Source organism: Chiroxiphia lanceolata, chromosome 19 (assembly GCF_009829145.1).
Source record: "Chiroxiphia lanceolata isolate bChiLan1 chromosome 19, bChiLan1.pri, whole genome shotgun sequence".
NCBI classification, from domain to species: domain Eukaryota; kingdom Metazoa; phylum Chordata; class Aves; order Passeriformes; family Pipridae; genus Chiroxiphia; species Chiroxiphia lanceolata.
The window spans coordinates 11388519-11408022 of NC_045655.1; the positions used below are offsets into that span (position 1 = coordinate 11388519).

Below are 19504 nucleotides of genomic sequence, written 5' to 3' on the forward strand. Positions count from 1 at the left end.
CCAGTCATTGCTCGGTGTCCCGGGGTGGGACTGAGCCTTCCCCCTGCAAAGGCTCCCAACTGCCGTGGTCTGTGCCACAGGGAGGGGGTTGTGGATGGGGAGGGAGGGAAGTAAAAGAGTTTTCTTACAGTGTCTGGGGGTGTGTGTGTGTGTGTGTGTGTGTGTGTGTGTGTGTGTGTGTGTGTGTGTGTGTGTCTCTCGGAGCTGGGGAGCAGCAGGGTATGACCCAGGCTTGGACACCTCCCTGGGAGACAGTCACAGAATTACTGAGGTCAGAAAAATCTCCTGAGACCATCGAGTCCAACTGTCCCCCAGCACTGCCAAGGCCACCACTCACCCATGTTCCCAAGAGCCACATCCACAAGGCTCTGAAATCCCTCCAGGGATGGGGACTCTACCACTGCCCTGGGCAGCTGTGCCAGGGCTGGACAGCCCTTTTAGGGAAGAAATTTTCTCAGTATCCAACCTGACCCCCCTGGCACAGCTGGAGACCATTCCCTCTCCTCCTGTCCCTTGTTCCCTGGGAGCAGAGCCGGACCCCTCCCGGCTCCCTTCTCCTGTCAGGGAGTTGCAGAGCCAGAAGGTCCCCCCTGAGCCTCCTTTTCTCCAGGCTGAGCCCCCCCCCAGCTCTCTCAGCTGCTTCTGGTGCTCCAGACCCTTCCCCAACTCCCTTCCCTTCCCTGGACACCCAAACCAGGCACCAATCCTGGAGTCCCACCAAGAGACAGAAAAGGAGCAACCAGTTCTTCCCCAGATCGATCTCCATAAAACATCACCACAAACAGGCACAAGGGGTCTCAGAGACTCAGAGTGAGCAGCTGGACAGGGGAAGCTTCTCTTCCCAGGGTGGCAACACCTCTGGGCTGGATTTGATGAGATCAAGGGTGTGTAAAGTGCTGGGGGGGGTCGATGTGGTGGAGAAACCAGCCCTGGGAGGAGTGTGTGTGCTGGGAGAGGAGGAAAACACACCGGTGTAAAGAGATTGACTCTGCCATAAACCAGAATTTTATCAACTCCTAGAGACTGAAATTTTATAAACTGAAAGTTTGTCTCTGAACAGCTGCACAGCCCAGCAACATCACCACTTACCGTGCAAATAAAACAAATCACTCCAGAAAAAACCTTGATTTTTTTTTTTCTTCCCATTCTAACTTCCAACACCAAAGGGGTTTTATGGGATTTGGGCACAACAAGACCACACACCCTGGGTTACTCCAGCATCTCCCATGGTTACTCCATGGGAGTTACTCCTGGTTACTCCAGCATCCTTCCTGCCCGGCTGGAAGGACCCTTAAAGCTCATCCAGTCCCAAACCCCTGCCATGGGCAGGGACACCTTCCACCAGCCCAGGTTGCTCCAAGCCCCGTCCATCCTGGATGGATTTTGGGGGGATATCCCGGCGCTCAGAGCGGGGCTGTTTGTACCGAGCCCTCCCCAAACCCAAACGGCCCCTCCTGGGGTGTGTGGAGCGAGAGCGGCACCCTCAGGCCGCGGGGCCCGGCCCGTTTACCGGAGAAACGGGCAAGAGAATAATTAAATAAATAAGCAGATAAATAAATAAATAAAATAAACAACGCGATGTTTCCCCCCCCACGCGTCGCCACGGGAACGCGGCTCTGCCCGGCACAAAGATGGCGGAGGGTGCGGCCATGGAAACGGCGCCCGGGTGCGGTTCTGCCCGGCTCAAAGATGGCGGCGGCGCCCCGCCAGCGCGGCCCGGAAGGACCGGCCCCTTCCCGTGACCAAGATGGCGGCGGCGGCGCTCCCGCCGGGCCCGTCCGGGCCCGGGGCGATGGCGGTGATGGCGGCGCGGGGCGCCGAAGCCGAGGCGCTGTTCGAGGCCCACACGGCGGCCGAGCTGCGCGAGGTGGAGCGGCGGCTGCGCGCCGGCATCGAGCAGAAGCGGGAGGAGCTGCGGCAGATGGTGGGCGAGCGCTACCGCGACCTCATCGAGGCGGCCGACACCATCGCCGAGATGCGGCGCAGCGCCGAGCGCCTGCTGGGCGCCGTGCGGGGGCTGCAGCGGGGCGGCTCGGCCCGGCCCGACCCCCCGGCCACGGTGAGGGGCGAGGGGGGCGGCCCCGGGGCGGCCATCGCCCCTTCTTGCCCTCCTCCATCACCCCTTGTTCTCCCCCTCCATCAGCCCTTCTTCCCCCCCCAGCCCCTCCCTCTTCTCCCCTTTCTCACCCCTTTTTCCTCCCCTTCTTCCACCCTCATCCCATTTCCTCCGCGTTTTCACCCCTTCATCCCCTCCTCCACCTCCTTTTGGGTTCCTTACCTAATTTTGAGGTCCTTGTCCCATTTTTGGGGTCCCTGACCTGTTTGGGGGTCCCTATCCCATTTTGGGGGTCCATGTTCCCACTTCTGGCATCCCTGTCCCATTTCTTGGGTTCTTGACTTGTTTTGGGGTCCCTATCCCATTTCTTGGGGTCCCTGACCCATTTCTGGGGTCCGAGTTCCCTCTTCTCACCCACCCACTCACCCCTTCTGTCCCCTCTCTCCCCCCAGGTTCGCCCCCCGGCCCAGCGCGGGTTCTATGGGGCGGCGGCTCAGCTGAAGCTGCTGCTGGAGGTGCCGGAGCAGGTCTGGGGGGCGGTGGAGGGGGGTCGGTACCTCCCGGCCGCCCGGCTCCACCTGCTGGGTGCCCACCTGCGCCGGCAGCTCCAGCTGGATGCCCCCCGCGCCCGGAGCAGCCCCGTCCTCGCCCGGTTCCCCATCCTGCTGCGCCAGGTGGCCGCCGCCAGCCACCTCAGGTGGGCTGGGAAGGGACGGGTGGGGAGGGGGAGAGGCCCTGGCACAGGTTGCCCAGAGAAGCTGTGGCTGCCCCTGGATCCCTGGAAGTGTCCAAGGCCAGGTTGGACAGGGTTTGGAGCAACCCTGGGGTAGTGGAAGGTGTCCCCTGCCTGTGGCAGGGGGTGGAATGAGATGTTTTTAAGGTCGCTTCCAAACCCAAACCATTTGGGTCTCACCTCAGTGTGACTCAGACACAGCCCAGGGAAGGCAGGAGAGAACATGGGCTGCATCAGGGTGGGGGAATTCTTAACCTGTCCTGAGAAATCACCTGTGGGGCTTTAGGTACCTCTGCCCCTTGGTGAGGCAGCTGCACCTGAATCCCCCCCCAGGATCCCACAGGAAAGCCACATGGACAGTGGCAGGATTCCTGGGCTGTTCCAAGTGTCAAATCTGGGAGCACAACACTCCAGGAATGCCCCTGGAAAGCCAGCAGGCAGGGAAGGCAGGGGATTCTGGGGAGTATCCCAGGGCCAGCAAGCACAGCATGATGGGCTGCAGCTGACAGGGACCAGGCAGCTTTAAGGTCCCTCCCAACCCAAACCACTCCATGAGCCCGAGACCAGCTGTGGGACACAAACACCTCACCCAGCCCCATAACACCCTGACAGTCCCACTTATATCTGGGAAAATAACACCCTGGCTTGGTGGTTATCACACAACACCTGAATGGCTCGGTCAGACACAGCCCCCAGTGACCCCCCACCCCGTTCCCCGGGCAGATCCACCATCCTGCAGGAGAGCAAGGCCCTGCTGCGGTCGCGGGCGGTGTCGGACCAGGCGGTGGCCGAGGCCCTGTGTGCCATCATGCTGCTGGAGGACAGCTCCCCACGCCAGGCCCTGGCTGACTTCCTCCTGGCCAGGAAAATGGCCATCCAGCAGCTGCTCAACCAGCCACACCACGGTCAGTGCCACCGGGATGTGTCCCTGGGAGAGTCGGGGTGACCCTTCCTTTGCCCCCAGAACAAGGGGGGTTATTCCCATATTATTCCCATAGGTCTCACGGTGGCAGGGATGCAGCCATGTCCTGTCACTGCTGGCAGTGTTTTGCCCCAGCAGCAAAAGACCTCCACAGTACACAAAAATTAGCAGTTCTCAGGGTCTTAAGCCAAGCCCACCTGTAATGGGGAAGGAGTAGGGCATGAGGCTGAATCCTTCACGCTCCAGCCCTTCTCTGGAAGGTTTCCCTAACTCAAAAGCCTTAGAACAGGGTGCCACTCACACCTGCTGGAGGGGCTGCCTGGGCTCAGCATGGTTTCCCTGCAGGTGCAGGTATCAAGGCTCAGGTGTGTTCCCTGATGGAGCTGCTCACCACCACCCTGTACCAGGCTCACGCTCTGTTCTACACCGTGCCTGAGGGGATGTCCCCGGACCCAGCCCTGCCCTGTGGGTTGCTCTTCTCCACCCTGGAGAGCACCACAGGCCAGCACCCTGCAGGTGAGCACTGCCCCCACCCCGGTGTGCAGGCAGGAGGGTGCCCCTGTGCTGGGCTCATCCCTGACCCTGTGCTTCCAGGGAGAGGGGGGGTTCTGGAGGAGGACTTGAAGCTGAGCAGCTGGTTCAAGTACCTGCCGGAGTCTGTGGTGGAATTCCAGCCAGCCTTACGGACCCTGGCACACCCCATCAGCCAGGAGCACCTCAGGGAGACCCTGCAGCAGTGGATCAGCATGTGAGTGGCACAGGAGCCCCCTTTGCAGGGCTCTCCCGGGTTCTTTGTGATCCCTGGGCAGCACAGAGCAACCCCTGATTCCCTGACCACCTCATCCCTCATCCTCAGTTAGACAGGCTGGAATACTGGGACACAACAGCCCAGCTGGGCTACACAGAGACTTGTCTGTACACACTCCCACAACCACCAGCAAACAAGCACAGAGTAAATGGCAAGAAGATGCCTTACCTGGCTCATTTGGCCTTTAACCCATCACCTCCTTTTTCCTCCTTCCTGGGACTGTGTGTGGGAAGCCAGACCCCCTTTATGTAGTTGCCAGCTCCGCCCTATCCCAGCAGGCCATTTCCTGCCTTCCCTTCACAGCCCTGTCCCATTATTTGATGGAGCCACCTGGTCTCCGTGAGCTGCCTCCCCATTCCTGGAGCACTGTGCTCCCAGCCCAGCGGTGAAATGTTGCCTTCAGGTGCAGTGATGACATCAGGGCCGGGGTCAGCAGCCTGCTGGTGTACGTGAGGAGCATGAAGGGGCTGGCAGGGATCCGAGATGCCGTGTGGGAGCTGCTCTCCAGCGAGTCAGGCAGCCACAGCTGGGAGGCCGTGTGCCGGCGGCTCCTGGACAGGCCCGTGTCCCTCTGGGAGGACCTGCTGCAGCAGCTCTTCCTGGACAGGCTGCAGGTGGGTGCTGAGCTGGGGGGAGCCTTGCCCTGTGCCCCCCTTGTCCCAGCCAGCCCACACTGGTGCCTGTCAGCAGCACTCAGGGCGTGTTTAAGTGGCACGTTTAAAGGTGCTTTTCCCCCTCCTGATTCTGTTCCAGACTCTGACCAAAGACGGGTTCGACTCCATCTCCAGCAGCTCCAAGCAGCTGCTCGCTTTAGCCTTGCAGGAACTGGAAGTCAAACCGGGCAGCTCTGCCCTGAGCAAGCAGATCCAGCTGGAGCACAACGTGGCGCTGTTCCTGTGGTCGGAGGGCCCCGGGGACCTGCCGGCGGACGCGGCGTGGGTGAGCGTGGGGCAGCGCGGGCCCTTCGCCCGCAGCGGGCTGGCCATGAAGGCGCAGGCGCTCACGCCGTGCGTGCAGAGCTTCTGCTCGGCCCTGGACTCCAAGCTGAAGGCCAGGCTGGATGACCTCCTGTCCTACCTCCCCGCGGAGCCCTCGGTGCCCAAGGAGCCGGCGGTGCAGCCGCGCTCCGCCTTCGACCGCTTCGCCGACGCCGGCACCGTGCGGGGGCTGCTGCGTGACCAGTGCGTCGCCTGCGTCCAGCACGTGCTGGGCTGCGTCAGGGAGGAGCTCCAGAGTGCCCAGGGCCTGCTGGGGGGGCAGCTGGGCCCCCCTGGCGATGCCCGGCTCAACGCCGTCCTGTTCATGGCCAGGCTGTGCCAGTCCCTGCCCGAGCTGTGCCCTCACCTGCAGCGCTGTGTCCTGGGCCAGGAGGGCGGCACGGACACGGTGCCCAAGGAAACGCGCTCCAACAAAAAGCTGGGGAAGGGGAAGGCCCAGGAAGTGACCCCCGAGCAGGCCAAGTGGCAGGGCCTGAAGGCAGAGCTCCTGCAGCAGAGCCTGTTGGCTTATCAGATCTGGAGCTCGGCTGTCACCAAGGTAAGGAGCTGTGTCCCTCCTCAGAGCTGATTCCGGTGTGGGGTTCCCTCCCTGGGGTCGGCCCTGGCTGCCAAGAGCTCGCCAGACTGCTGGGAGAGGAGGGGGTGGCAGTTCGGAGGGGAATTCCATGGGATGGTCTCCATGGGTTGCTCTGGGAGGTGTGGGGGTTGCAGGCAGGGCAGGCTGTCTGTCCTTGGTCCTGTTAGAGCTGTCTGTCCTCTCACTGGGGCTTTTGGGTTTGTGCTCCAGAGTCTGGTTCAGTGCTTCACCCACACGCTGCTGCTGGACACGGCTGGTTCTGTCCTGGCCACAGCCACCAACTGGGACGAAATTGAAATCCAGGAGGAAACGGAGTCTGGGAGCAGCGTAACGTCCAAGATCCGGCTGCCTGTGCAGGTACGAGGAACAGGCTGGGGGGGAGGAGAGCACTGGGTTCCACCCCACGTGCTGCCCTGCTGGGGAGCTGTTTGGTGTCATGAGCAGAGGACAAACACTCTCTGGTGCTCTTTGAGATACTTTGTAAGGATAGAGGTCACAGGAAGGAAATAGATCCTTGCTGCTGTTTATTCCAATGAAGAAGACTGGCCCAGATCCTGTAAAACTGAGCCAGAGAAGGACTTAGGTCTGGTGTAAACACAGAGGTCCCAGGAGAGAGATTTCATGGAAATTGCATGCCCTGAAGGACAGGGCTGCAGCAGTGGGATGGTGAAATCCTAAGGGAACCAAGTGTGTGGTTTTCCTTGGGTGTAGAGGTGGTGCAGGAAGGACCTGGACAAAACAGGTGGCAGTCGGGAGGGGGAGGAGGGCCAGGCCAGGAGTGAGTTCTGTGTTTGCACAGCACAGGAGGGGCTGGGCAGGGCAACAGTCTTTTGTATTGAACCTTATCCAGTGAATTTTATTGATTCTGAGGGAAAAAGCAGCAGGATGAGAGCTTGGGATAGAGAAGAGCAAGGGAGAAACAACCCCGAGGAGCAGGTGTTCAGAGCAGGGTCAGTGGTGACAGGACGGGCACAACAAGCAATTCTGTTCTCACCACACCCAAGTCCCACTTCTGGTGGGACTCTGAGGGCTGCTGGAACCCAAAATCCAGGGTGTCAGTAAATCAAAGCCCAGGAGATGCCTGAGCCAGGCTGTGGGGACAAAGTTTCATGGCTGCTGAGGAAGCAGGAAGCTCCCACCACCCAAGTGAAGGGATGTGGTGCTGCTAAAGCAAACAGAGCTCCCAGACCACGTGGGAGTAAACACTGTTCTTTTCCACAGCCCTCCTGGCACGTCCAGTCCCTCCTGTTCAGCCTGTGCCAGGAGGTGAACCGGGTGGGTGGCCACACTCTTCCCAAGGTGACCCTGCAGGAGCTGCTGAGGACCTGCATGGCAGAGGTGCTCGCTGCCTACCAAAAGCTCATGGAACAGAAGCAGGAGAAGGTTCGTGGGTGGGATCTGCAGGGGGTGTGGGATGGGAGGGTGGCTGGGAATGCAGGGATGCACATGCTCCTGTCTGTCCATGAGAGCTGGAAAGGGGACACTCTTAAACACTCACCCAAAGCTGAGGCAGCAGGGGATCAGACACCACGTTTCACACTCACACTGGCTCGGTTCAGTTGGTTGTGTCTTGGGGCTGGTGTTTTCAAATGTTCCCCTTGGACAGCCCTCTCTGTGCCAGGGAAGAGCCCCATTGCTGCCTGTCCTGTTTCAGAAGGTGGACACCTTCCCCCTGACCCAGACCAGAGCTCTGCAGTTGCTCTACGACCTGCGGTACCTCAGCATCATCCTGACGGCCAAGGGTGAGGAGGGGAAGCCCAGCAGGATCAAGCAGGACTCTGGGTGAGGTGCAGTTCTGGGGTTCAGATCCTTCAGCAGAAGGTTGTGGGGCCCTACAACAGTCACAGGAGTCGGGCAGTGCAGGCTCCAAGCTCTGACACTGCACCAACACTAAGCTCACCCTTAAAATAGGGGAGGGGTGGGACTCTGTGGCCAGGGCCTGAGGCAGCAGGTTGGTCCTTTCTCCTTGTGTACCCACCGTGTCCATGGGACACCAGGGATACCCTCAGAGGATACCCTGCAGAGAACTGTTAAGCTTCCACCCGGGAGTTAAAGCCTTGTGTGTGCTCCAGTCTGAGGCATCTTTCAGAGGAACAGGGAGAAGGTTCCTCTGCCACAGCAGCTGCTGTGGGTTGTGTAAGAGCTGCAAACCCTTCAGGCAGCTGCTGTTCCGCTGAGCAATTCCTGTTCTGCTCAGTCACCTCAGAGAGGAAATCCTGGCTGCTTCAGAGGTGGCACCAGCAGCTGTCAGCAGGATGTCACCCCTGACAGGACCCCTCTGCTCTGCTTGCAGGATCGAGAAGGTGATCGACTTCCTGGAGGGACACATCGATCCCTTCGACTTGGACGTTTTCACTCCACACCTGAACAGCAACTTGAACCGCCTGGTCCAGAGAACCTCCGTAAGGAAAAGGGCTGCAAAATGCCTTTAGAAGGGCAGCTGGGGTGGCTTTAAACTGCTTAATGCCTAAAGATAACCACTGGCACTTCCTTGGAAATGGGAAGAGTATTTAATGCCAGCTGAAGATAAGAGGAGCTGGCTGAGCCGGCTGTGCCGCGTCACCGAGCGTGGAGTTGGCTCAACTTTATCTAACAGGATTCACTGGAGCCTGTGCAACACTAAGTGGCTTAAGTAGTGCTGAAACAGGCCTGGAACTCAACTGTGGGAATAATTAAAAGCAAGAGTTAGAGGGGGAAGGGAGACACTTCATGTTCAAACTTAATGCCAGTGGACTCACCGTGTTCTGTGGGATCAGCTCTGCAGGGCCCCCAAATTCAGACAGCTCCTCGTGCCTTTCAGGTTCTCTTCCCCAAATACAAAACAGCTCCTTCCTGCCTTCCAGGTTCTCTTTGGTTTGCTGACGGGGACAGAGAACCAGTACACGAGCCGGAGCGGGGCACTGAGCTCCCAGGAGCTGCACAACATCCTGCCCTTGGCATCCAGCCAGATCAGGTGAGGCACTCAGCTCTCCCGGGCATTCCCCTGTCTCTGGGGAAGCAGGTCTGGAATTGCTGCTTCCCGTATCTCTTCCTTCCATCTCAAGGTTTGGACTCCTGCCGCTGAGTATGTCGAGCTCACGGAAGAGCAAGTCCACTGCCAGGAGCACAGAGCGAGTCCAGGTTGGTACAACTGGGCCCTACAAATAGGAATATCTTGCCAATATGACACTGGAGCTTGTGGGGAAAGAAGAAAGTAGCCAAACAGTTAATATTTCACCTGATTTTTATTTTCGGTAAAATGAGAGTCATTATGGCAACACAGCAGGAGATGGGTTGGATTTCCCCACGACCCTCAAAAAAAAACAACCCCTTTGCCCCTGTATTTTTGGGCCACTGCTCTGTGGCAAAACAGGCAATAAGCACCCTGAAATGCAGTGAGGATTTACACAGCTCAGGCATCTCGAGGGCAATGCATCCAAGACAGTTCATTGAGGAGGGGCTGCAAGAAGGGCTGAAGGACAGTGGCTAATGACTGAACTCCTTTGCAGTGGGACGCTGCCCTCTAACCCCGAGGAGCCTGGCCTGGTACCTCAGCCTTTGTGAGGAGTGTGTGCTGCTCTCACAGAGGCTCCGCTCTGTCCTGTGGCTGAGCTGTAGCAGACAAGCCTTGTGTTGCTACATTTCCCCCAGTTTAAAACATCTGCTTAGATGGAGCTCTGTGTGCTGAGTGAGAGCCAAGGAATACTCACTGCTGTGGGAAGCAGGAATTTCCTTTAGTTATTACCAACCCAATAATCCATCTGTGGTGATGTCTTGGCAAGTGGGCCAAGTTGGTGAGCCTTGACAAGAGTCAGGACAAGAGTTAAAGGTCTGGTTTTATCACATGAGATGATGTTCAATTCACTCTGCAACTCTCTCCCTTATTCAGAACCATTCAGGACCAGACACGACATAAGGGTTGTTTAAAAGCCCAAAGCTTCCCAATAAAGGTATTCCTTACCTCTCATACCTCAGCTGGAGTGGAGCATAGAAGCGTGCAGTGATGTGTGGCTCACTCCTGTCACTCCCCTCACCTGTATCCTGTGCCAGCCACCCTTCCTAGAATCCCTGACAGCTGCCTGCTCCTTCTTCAATGCTAAATCACTCCTGGAGAGGTTAAAATCCATAGTTCTCCACAACGAGCTCTCTGCAAGGGCGACAGCCGTGCTGCTACCACGCTGTTATCCTTTGCTCTGAGGGCAACAGCCTCTTCCCTGCAGCTCAGAGTGTTGATGTGGGGTTTGTTGAGCACTGAGTGCCATCTGCCAAGTTCCCTGGCTGCTAACAACAGCCAGGTGCTGCTGTGCTGCTGTCCCTCTGTCTGTCTGTGACTAACCCCCAGCAGCAACACCGCGCCGGTCGTGGGTCAGGTTGCCTGGGAAGAGCTGTTCCTGCTGTGGGCTACACCTTGCAGCTCCTGTGGCTGTGAGGGTATGGAGCAAATCACGGGTTTGCTGTAACAGTTATAGTGACTTCTGTGTTTAAAAACTGCCAGGTTGCAGCTCCTGTGCTCCCCAGAGAAGACGAGGCTTCCCGCCCGGGCTCCCTGTTCAGGCAGCTCGTCACCGAGGACGAGGACACGGCGGCGCCTTCGCTCTTCAAGCTGGGCTGGCTCTCGGGCATGACCAAGTGAGGCAGCAGCAAATAAAACGTTGGGCTGTGTGTCTGTCTCCTCTGAGATCCGTCTGTCCCCTGGGCAGGACCGGTGCCACCTCCAGGATTGTCAGTGCTTCCCATTCTCAGCCGGGTCAGGGTGCGTCACTCGAACCGGGCACAGCTCAGGATTGTCCTTGTCCCCTGGCTGCTGGAGCAGAGGGGGAGCTGCTCTTTCACCTCCTGTTCCTTGCATTGTTAACCTTAAAGTCAAATTAAAGAAAAAAAAAAAATCCCCAAACAACCTACACACTAACAGAAAACAAAACATTTCACAGCTAGAAACGGGTGCTGGAGCAGGGCAAGACTCCTCTGTCCTGCTCTGAGTGGCCCCAGCAGGACCTGCACAAGCTCTCCTGGGTCTAATTTCACATTTTCTGGTGAGGCTCATGTGAGATAAGACTCCTCACACTGAGCTGGGTGGGAGCTCACAGCTGCCCAGGCCTAAGGACCTGCAGTCACTGCTCCTATTCTTAACTGTTCTTACTAACTCTAAATGCTCAAAAAATTATGTTGCCAAATCATTTTTTAACTAGTTTATTGAAATTAAAAAAAGACTTATAAAACTGAAGAGGAACGCTTAAGAGAACTTTACAGAAAGCAACAACTTGCTAACAAACAGATTAGGCAGTCGATTGGAATTGGACAGTTTGCAATCCTATAACACACATGTGGACTCCTCAGTCTCCTCTTGCCACGCACTTTAGAACCACCCCAAAAAGAATCCTATAAAAATTGCTTCAAAGCCCCTTTTGCATTGCAATAGTGCAGCAAACCACAAGTAAACAATCTCCTGTTAACCTGCTATTTCAAATATAGACTGAAAAGGCAACAGGCAATTTTGTGCAATTCCATGTTAACAAACTTTGAAGTTGAAATATCAAATCTACACAGTGCTGTCCCTTCACAGAAGGCAGGGAGCTGCTGGGTCATCATGTAGGGAGGCGTCCCCGGCTCTGTAGGCTGTGGAAGTGGGCTTCCTTCAGGATCTGGTTGATGTGGAAGTAAGGACCTTGGCTTAGTGCAGACTGCTCGTGGAAGGGCTGGGAGGAGACGGGGCTGGATCCTGCAATGCTGGGGTTGAGGCTGGACTCTGCACCACACGCTCTGTCGGGGCTGTTGATGCTGCTGCTGCAGCTGCTGCTGCTGCTGCTGCTGCCGCTGTCGCTGCTGGAGGACTGGGACACACAGAGGGTGAACAGCAACATCAGACACTCCTGCCCTCGCCCCTCTATGCCAACCCCCACCCCTCCAGCTTGTCAGCCCCATGGACTGAAGTAAATCCCCCTGGCATTACCAGGTTGTTGTTGCCAACACAAGTGTCCCAGAGCTGAGGGGACAATCCTTCACCCGGGGTTCGCTGACCTCCAGGATGTTGGATTTCAGCCTTTCTGGTTTAAACCCATCAGCTCTGCCCCCAAACCCACATTAGCACTAGTGAAGTTTGCTGGATTAATCCGAGAATTGGAAAATAAAGAACATTCCTAGGGAGCTGCACGTGTCAGTACAGGCAGGCAGGGCAGGGGGGGAGCTGGAGTTTGGCACTGCTGTTGTAGCAGAGGCTTTACGGGAGCATCATGCAAAGCCTTTTCTACAAGACAACCCTTCTAAAGTGAGATCTGGAGCATCCAAAGCAAGAAGCTGTTAAAAACAAATGCACCATGACACCCATTTTAAGTCTTTGAACACCTTGACAGAGATACAACTACTCTTCTCCCAGCAGAGTACTGGGATGGCAGTGTGAACTGGTAGTGTCCCATAACAATTCCATGACAATTCACTGGACACGACAGTAAAAGAGCAAAAGCCACTGAAAAATTCCATATGCAGCAGAGAGAACTCAGGATATGGTCCCAGAGAGGCCAAGGCTCATTTGCCAGCATTCAGGATAACCACATTTCATGGGAATGGCTGGAAGAGCATTAGCCATCATTCTCAGGCGTTCAAAGACATCAAACTGTTCAGCTCACAGCATTTTAAGGGCTGCTAAGGAAAGGTTCCAGCAGCTGAAATATTTTATTACTGTGGGATGTGCTGGTCAGGACCTGCAAATATTTGGGTGAATCAATTACTGAGTGGCTACTCTGCCATCCCATAAGTAAATTCACACAAGCATCCAGAGCAAGTGAGAGCAGCAAAAAACTCCACGTTTTTGTAAGTATTGAGCCACAGAAGTCAAAGCTTTGTGCCACAGCAGAGGAGGACGAATTTCAAGAAGTCCCCAGTGATTTTCCAGTCAGCACCACATCCAGAAGGAGGCAATCTGAGGAATGGTGCAAACTGCACCTGACGTGTGTCCAAGGCCCAGGAAGGCACTGTGGATGTTTGGGGTGGACCACAACCCCTGGCACTGACCCACCATGACCATCCAGCCCTACCAGAGCCCCCTGTTTTGCTAAGCACCAAAAACGCTTCAGCTCTGATGGAGCACAGCAAGCCAAGCCAGGGGCCCTGAGGAGAAACACCCAGGGGGAGTCATTCCCGAGGAAGCACAGATGGAACTACAGGAGCAACCAGCTCCTCCTCCTAAAGCTGCTAAGTCTAGAGAGGGAGAGAGCCCTGGCAGGACAGCAGGAGCCAGGAAAGGCACTGGTCACCCTCTTGCCCAGCAGCACAGAGGGACACGCGATGCTGTTACGAAAAGTGAGCCACAGCAGCCTTGGAGAGAAACCCACCGCACAGGACACTTTGTTTCCTTTTAGTCTGCGTTCCTTACTGAGTTTCGTTACAGCCACCTTCTGCAAATCAAGGTAAAAAGCCAAATGAGAACCTGGCGTCGCCCACTGCTCCCGTTTCACACCCCAACAAACAATTTCCAGCGGTTAGTAACTGTTACTTTGTGCATATCCGGGTTTTTCAAAGCGGGCAGAGTGTCCTGGGACGTGCTCCTTGCACCTAAGGCTGTTGACAGATGTCAGGGCTTGTCAGACCCTCTTTATTTCCAGTTCTCTAATGCAAAAAATTCACTAGCACCAGCACCCCTTCATCACTGCCCCAATCCCATCGAAGACCTACCATTTCCCCAGGCTGTGGTGCACTTTCTGTTACGCATTTGGACTACAATTAGACAAGAAAAGAATCCTTGAAGTCATCATGTCAGCAATGACAGGCATCTACACAGTGCAACAAAGCTTCAAAAGGGCAGAGGGGAGCAGCCCAGGGAAATTCGGGACTACTTTAACTATCAAAAGGGCATCTTCAAGGTTTGCTGGACTCATTAACCCTTAACATCGCTCAGAGTAGCCTCACAAGCTTCATTTCCAAACAGATGTGCTGTTAAATGTATCAATGTGCAGATCTGTGACACAGCATCTCGGTCCCTCCTGACAGAAACTGCAGGAACAGCCACTCAGCCCCTGCTGCTCTCAGACTCCCCCAAGATGAGTCTGACAGAGACATGGTCTGGTTTTCACTTAGGATTTTAGACCTTCCTCAACAGAGGGGGACACGATTTGATTTGAGCAGGAACTGCTGCCATGGGCTGATAACCCAGCTGTGTTTCCAAGAGCTGGGCAATCCTCACATCAGCCAGGACAAAGAGGAACCACGAGAAATTCAGGTTTACAGAAGTTATTCAGGAAGGAAGGAGTCAGCCAGAACACCCTGACCCGCTTCCTTCCCAGGGAAAATCAGGGCAAAGGGTTTTTCACTGGTGATTCCTCAGGTTCTTCAACTCCTCCTGACTCACTGTAGGGGCCAGCAATGAATTTCTAACCAGATAGAGGGAAAACAGCCCAGCTGATCTCCCGGACAAGGGAGGACAGGCTGAACAGGAAGGGAGGTTCCGTGGCAAAGGCTCTGCCTCGCTAATGTTTAACGTTGGCCGTGGTTCCAGTGAGGTGTTTGCCCTGTGCCAGTCCCTGCACTGAACTCCAGAGGCTTCCTGTCCCCCCAGGGAGCCTGTCACCTGGGAGTGGCTTCTTCAGGAGAGGCAGGAATGGCACATCCTTACAGCAATTTGCCAAGAAGCAGCACTGATAGAGATTGAAGAGAATCCCAGTTTCCCTCCTGTAAAAGTCAGAGTCAGGGGTGCTGCCTGTCCTGGGTGAAAGGACAATCCAGTGGGAGAAAACAGCAAATCCTTTGGAATCAGCTCCAGCTCAGGTGAGCAGCGGGATTCAAAGTGAGGGGCTGAGGGATAACATCACAATCAGCCCATGTTGGAACTGCCACTAAGGAAAAAAACCTCCCTTCATCTCACTCTTCAGACCAACATGTGTAAGACAAAAAAAAATGGGAAGAGATCCTGCCAAAAGCCAAGTCCTGTTTAAAAACACAGCTGCCTGATTGTCACAGTGGGGTGATGTTCCCAACTAACCTCACTCTGCAAGAGGAAACATTCACTTAAGAGTTGGACTCAATCATCCTTGTGGGTCCCTTCCAACTCAGAATATCCTGTGATTCTGTAACTTCCAAATAAAAAAGGCCACAGGAATCAGGACTTGAGGTGATGTTTCACAAAAAGCAGGGGCGTGATGCCCTGTGATGGAAAGTGCCTCTCAATGTGCTCTTAGAAGTCACAAATTTCTCCCCACACACTTTCCAGCTCAATAACCTAGAGCCAGTGAGAATTTTTAATCATCAAGAGGTGTCTTTGCAAAGAGCAAAGTATCAGGAAACTAAATAAGAGTGCTACAACGGGCTGAGACTTTCCAAGCGACACCAATCGGAAGCACTTGTGCACAATGAGCCCGAGGATTTCTCCCTTTGGCACAGGAAGTCCTTCACAAACATTCAAATAATACTGATTTAATCTCATGGCTTGAATTTCTGGGCATGCTCAGTTCTGTGATCCAGCAAGAAAACAAGGGGGGGGGGGGGGTGGGGAAGAGAAAAAGCTCTATTCATCAGGAGACAACATTGTGAGTTCTGTCCCCCGGGGAGAGGGGTCGGTGCTGTTTGGAAAGCTGTGTGTGTCCAGTGGGCACATTCCTCAGCAGTGAGAGCTTCCCCCTGCCTCACACCAGGCTTTAATGTGTTAAACCCAGGCTTTTTCAAGGCAAGAGCATGCAAGAAGCACAGTCTCTGTTAGCCTGAGCAGTGACCTTGCCCAGGGTCAGCCATGCCCGTGCTGTTCCCTTCCAGCACCCAAACACCCAGCACAGGGTTAAGGTCACCCCTCCCGTGGGGCCACAAAACCACTGCCAGTCCTGCTTTCCGTGGCTCTGCCCAAACACCAGGTGTTTACACGACAAGCAAAGGTGCTTCTGCCACTCACCATCCAGGTTTTTCCTGATATCCTTAATTTCATTACTCCCACTTCAATCCCTCGTTCCACACTAAATTCTTCCTCCTCCCGCCACAAAGCTGCTTTAGCCTTTAACTACTCTACACACACGGAGGGGTTTGACCTGTTGGACAAGTGATTCGGTGTCAGATGGCAACAAACTAGCGATGGTTCTCCCCTCACACCCAAAAATGCAAAGTCTCACTCCTGGAAAAACAGCAACACACGAACCAGGACAGTTTCAACCCCAGAAAATTCCCTGGTGAAGAACATCACCTCTTAAACCACTTCCCAGCAGTGTCACTATCACACCAGCTACTTGGACAGGTGACCAGGTTAAAAGAGCCTCCCTCGCAACAGGAATGTATAAATACACATTTGAAACCATTTCCATATTATAAAAGAGCTCAAAGTTACACAGCACTAAATATTTTCTGCAAAGAACAGTTAAGAGTTCGACAGAACTGCAATAATTCAGTTAATTCAGTAATAATTCAGTTAATTCAGTAATAATTCAGACTGTAATTACTCATCACAGTCCCCCTTCAAAGTAAGAAGGCTTTACAAAAACAAGGGTATTTCAAAAACCTTAAAAGAAATTAATTTCATTAACTTCCAGGGGCACAGACCAGGAGGGAGCCTCTGCTCTGCACCCTCTTTTCCATGAGTGTTTTGCAACAGAAGGACATTGCTTAGCAGAAATGCTCACAGTGAATTTTCAGGTGATTCATACGGGCAACAACTCAGGAAACCTGGCAGCAGTTGGGAAATCAGCATTTTTTTAAAGCAAATAAACCTCACAGCTCACAACTTGCACCAAGAGAACACCTGTCTGGTGAGGGGTAAGAAAACATGAGACAGTTTATCCCATGTCCACCAAAAAAAACCCCCATGGAAAATATGAGTGAAAAACAAATTGTTTGAGTCCAAACACCTTGGCTGTGGAACAAGCAAGTTTTGCTTAAACTGACCAGTTCTAGCAGAGTGTTTTTTAAACACCAGATAAGCACTGGTTGGATTTATTTTTTACACTTTCTACCACAAATAATCACCTAAATATAAGTAAATGCAAAGCTGGAGAGTAGGTTGGGCAAAGTGACCACACACACTCGTGATCCACCCTCATCATCAGCTCAGCTCCGGACACAACTCATCTCACACAGCAAAACTGGACGGGGCAGCAAATTGTTTCCTCGTGTCTTCACTTGCATTTGAATATCTGAATATTTGAAATATTCAGGCCAGGGATAACCAGGTTCACTGGAAACATGCTGATTTCCCAACCACCTTTTACAGATTCCAATCCCCGATGTCACAAAGTCAAACCTCCCGACCTCACACACAGAGCTGAGGAAAAAAAAAAAGTGTTTTCATAACTGCTCTCCATGAAAATATTCACAGGATACTCAGCAAGGAAGGAAGCTGCATTTGCCTGGGAAGGCTCTCACCTCAGTGTCCCACGAGTCCTGCAGGACAGAATTCCTGGTGCTACGTTTTGTCTGGGGAACGTGACCATCCTCTTCATTGCCATTCCTTCTCCTCTTCCTGAAGGAAAATTCAGGGAGAATGGGAGAAAACAAATTATCAGCCTACTGATATACCTTCTGGTTTGTTCTCTGAAGGCACCTCTACCAAAAAAAAAAAGGAAAGTTTGGTAAATTACTGAAGGATGTATCCAAGCCCCTGAGGTGCTGTGGACTCCCACATTGTCCTTTCAGCTGCTGTTGGAGGGGAGAGACAAAAGGATCCTGTTTCTCACAAGAAATCAGTTTAAGGGACATGGACTCACATTAAAACCATCTTTCTAAATAAACTCATTGAACAATTCTCAGCCTTGCACATCTAAAAATAATCCTGGGCCCTGGAGTGACAGCCGGGAACAGGATGAGTGGCAGTGACCACATTTCAATAAACACCCAATTAATTCACCCTGCTCACATGAGCCTGCACTCAGCACCCACGATTTCTCGAGTCTCTCCACTCTGGCAGCTTTTGAAGCCAAGTCATGTTCCTGAGCAACGTTATTTTCCGTGCAAAAATTAAGTTTTGTCAGGAAACACCCCGCAGAAAACAAACCCTTCCCTGTTTCTGGTGTATCTGCCACCCTCCCATGGCAGCCTGTACTGTCTGGCCTGATAAGTAAGAGTTTTAACACACCAGCAACCTAATTTTTATCCAGATCTTTGCAGGCATCAATGCAAAGGGGGGTTTGAAGGAGGGTAATGGGATGGGGGTGGTGCTGATATTCCCATATTGGAGACAATACAGGGAAGACCTCAAAGGCCAGGTTGGATGGGGCTTGGAGCAACCTGGGCTAGTGGAAGGTGTCCCTGCCCATGGCAGGAGGTGGGACTGGATGAGCTTTAAGGTCCCTCCCAACCTAAACCACTCCATGGTTCTGTGACATCAACCCAGCAGCTGATCCACAGCATCATCCCAGAATTCCCGTCCCCTGAGCCCACAGAATTTTAATGCTGACATCAAAGGCTTCTTCCCACTGTACAAACATGACAAGTCACCCAGGATCTCAGCACCATCCAAAGCACAGGATGGAGCTCTGCTGGTGCCTAAAATTAATCCATGCTCGAATGAGTCAAAACAGGCTCGGGGGAGGTATTTTTAGCCGGATCTTTTCTCACAGACAGCACACTCAGCTGCGGGATCTGGCCCACGCCCACAGCCCAGAGCTCCCCCACCCCCGGGGCCACAGACACCAAACCCTGTCCAGCGGCTCCCCCCCTCCCGGCACCACTGTCCGCGGAAGGGACACGTCTGTGTTGCCTCTGGATCCCTCCTTCCCTCAACCCCTCCAGGCCAGGTTGGACGGGGCTTGGAGCAACCTGGTCCATGGAAGGTGTCCCTGCCCATGGCAGGGGGTGGCACTGGATGGGCTTTAAGGTTCTTTCAACCCAAACCATTCCATGACCCCACGGCCCCACAACCCTGGGCACAGCTCAGTTCCCACATGCCCCATGGTCCCTCTGCTTTCTCCCTCACCACCTCCCCTTCCCCACCGATCCCATAAACACCCCCGGAGCCCCCCGCACCCTCTGCATCCCCTACGCCCCTTCGACCTCCCGATCGCACCCAACACCCCCCACCCAAACCCCCACCTCCCCAGCCCCACTTTAACCCCTCCCGGCGCCCCGGGGACCGCTCCCCGCTCTCCCCCTCCCTCCCCTCCGCACCCCCCGCCTCAACCCACCCCCTCCACCGCCTCCCCGACCCTCCCGGTGCGGTGCCCTCGGGGCCGCTCCAGGAGGCCCCCTCGCCCTCCTCCCCCGCCCTCAGGCCGCGCTCCCCTCGCCCACCTCTGTCTGGCTCCGCGCTCGCTCGGCAGCGGCTGCCGGCAGCTCATGGCGGCGCGGGGGCTGTGAGGGGGCTGCGGGGGGTCTCTGAGGGCGGGGGGGTCTCTGAGGGGGTCTCTGAGGGCTGGGGGGGGCAGCGCGGCCCGTCCCGGCCCCGCCGCCGCTTCCGCCGCCGCCGCCTCGCCCCCGTGACGTCACAGCGCGCGCCCGCGCGGGGCGGGGCCGCGCCTTTGTGACGTCACG

General features: G+C 54.9%; 2 protein-coding genes across 8 annotated transcripts; one reads left to right on the forward strand and one right to left on the reverse strand.

Moving 5' to 3' along the window:
- Positions 1–1786: 1786 nt before the first annotated feature.
- On the forward strand, positions 1787–10735 carry COG1 (component of oligomeric golgi complex 1). 6 transcript variants are annotated; one of them, XR_004360275.1, is made up of 15 exons: positions 1787–2059; positions 2509–2753; positions 3513–3694; positions 4057–4227; positions 4306–4459; positions 4923–5133; positions 5273–6055; positions 6305–6451; positions 7316–7477; positions 7749–7876; positions 8388–8496; positions 8938–9047; positions 9139–9214; positions 9447–9619; positions 10569–10652. XR_004360275.1 is itself a non-coding variant. In XM_032706494.1 (15 exons), exons 1-14 carry the CDS (start codon positions 1793–1795, stop codon positions 9598–9600), a joined length of 2763 nt encoding a protein of 920 aa, XP_032562385.1. In that variant the 5' UTR covers positions 1787–1792; the 3' UTR covers positions 9601–9619; positions 10569–10664. The 6 variants fall into 6 exon arrangements, 5 of the variants coding, with proteins under 5 accessions (XP_032562385.1, XP_032562386.1, XP_032562382.1 ...); XM_032706494.1 differs by having other exon boundaries at positions 9583–9619; positions 10569–10664; XM_032706495.1 differs by having other exon boundaries at positions 9583–9633; positions 10569–10627.
- FAM104A (family with sequence similarity 104 member A) lies at positions 9300–19443 on the reverse strand. 2 transcript variants are annotated; one of them, XM_032706497.1, is made up of 4 exons: positions 19265–19414; positions 17402–17498; positions 13402–13464; positions 11248–11904 (listed from the first exon to the last, which is right to left on the reverse strand). In XM_032706497.1, exons 1-4 carry the CDS (start codon positions 19309–19311, stop codon positions 11659–11661), a joined length of 453 nt encoding a protein of 150 aa, XP_032562388.1. In that variant the 5' UTR covers positions 19312–19414; the 3' UTR covers positions 11248–11658. The 2 variants fall into 2 exon arrangements, with proteins under 2 accessions (XP_032562389.1, XP_032562388.1); XM_032706498.1 differs by lacking the exon at positions 13402–13464 and having other exon boundaries at positions 9300–11904; positions 19265–19443.
- Between the last annotated feature and the right edge of the window lie 61 nt (positions 19444–19504).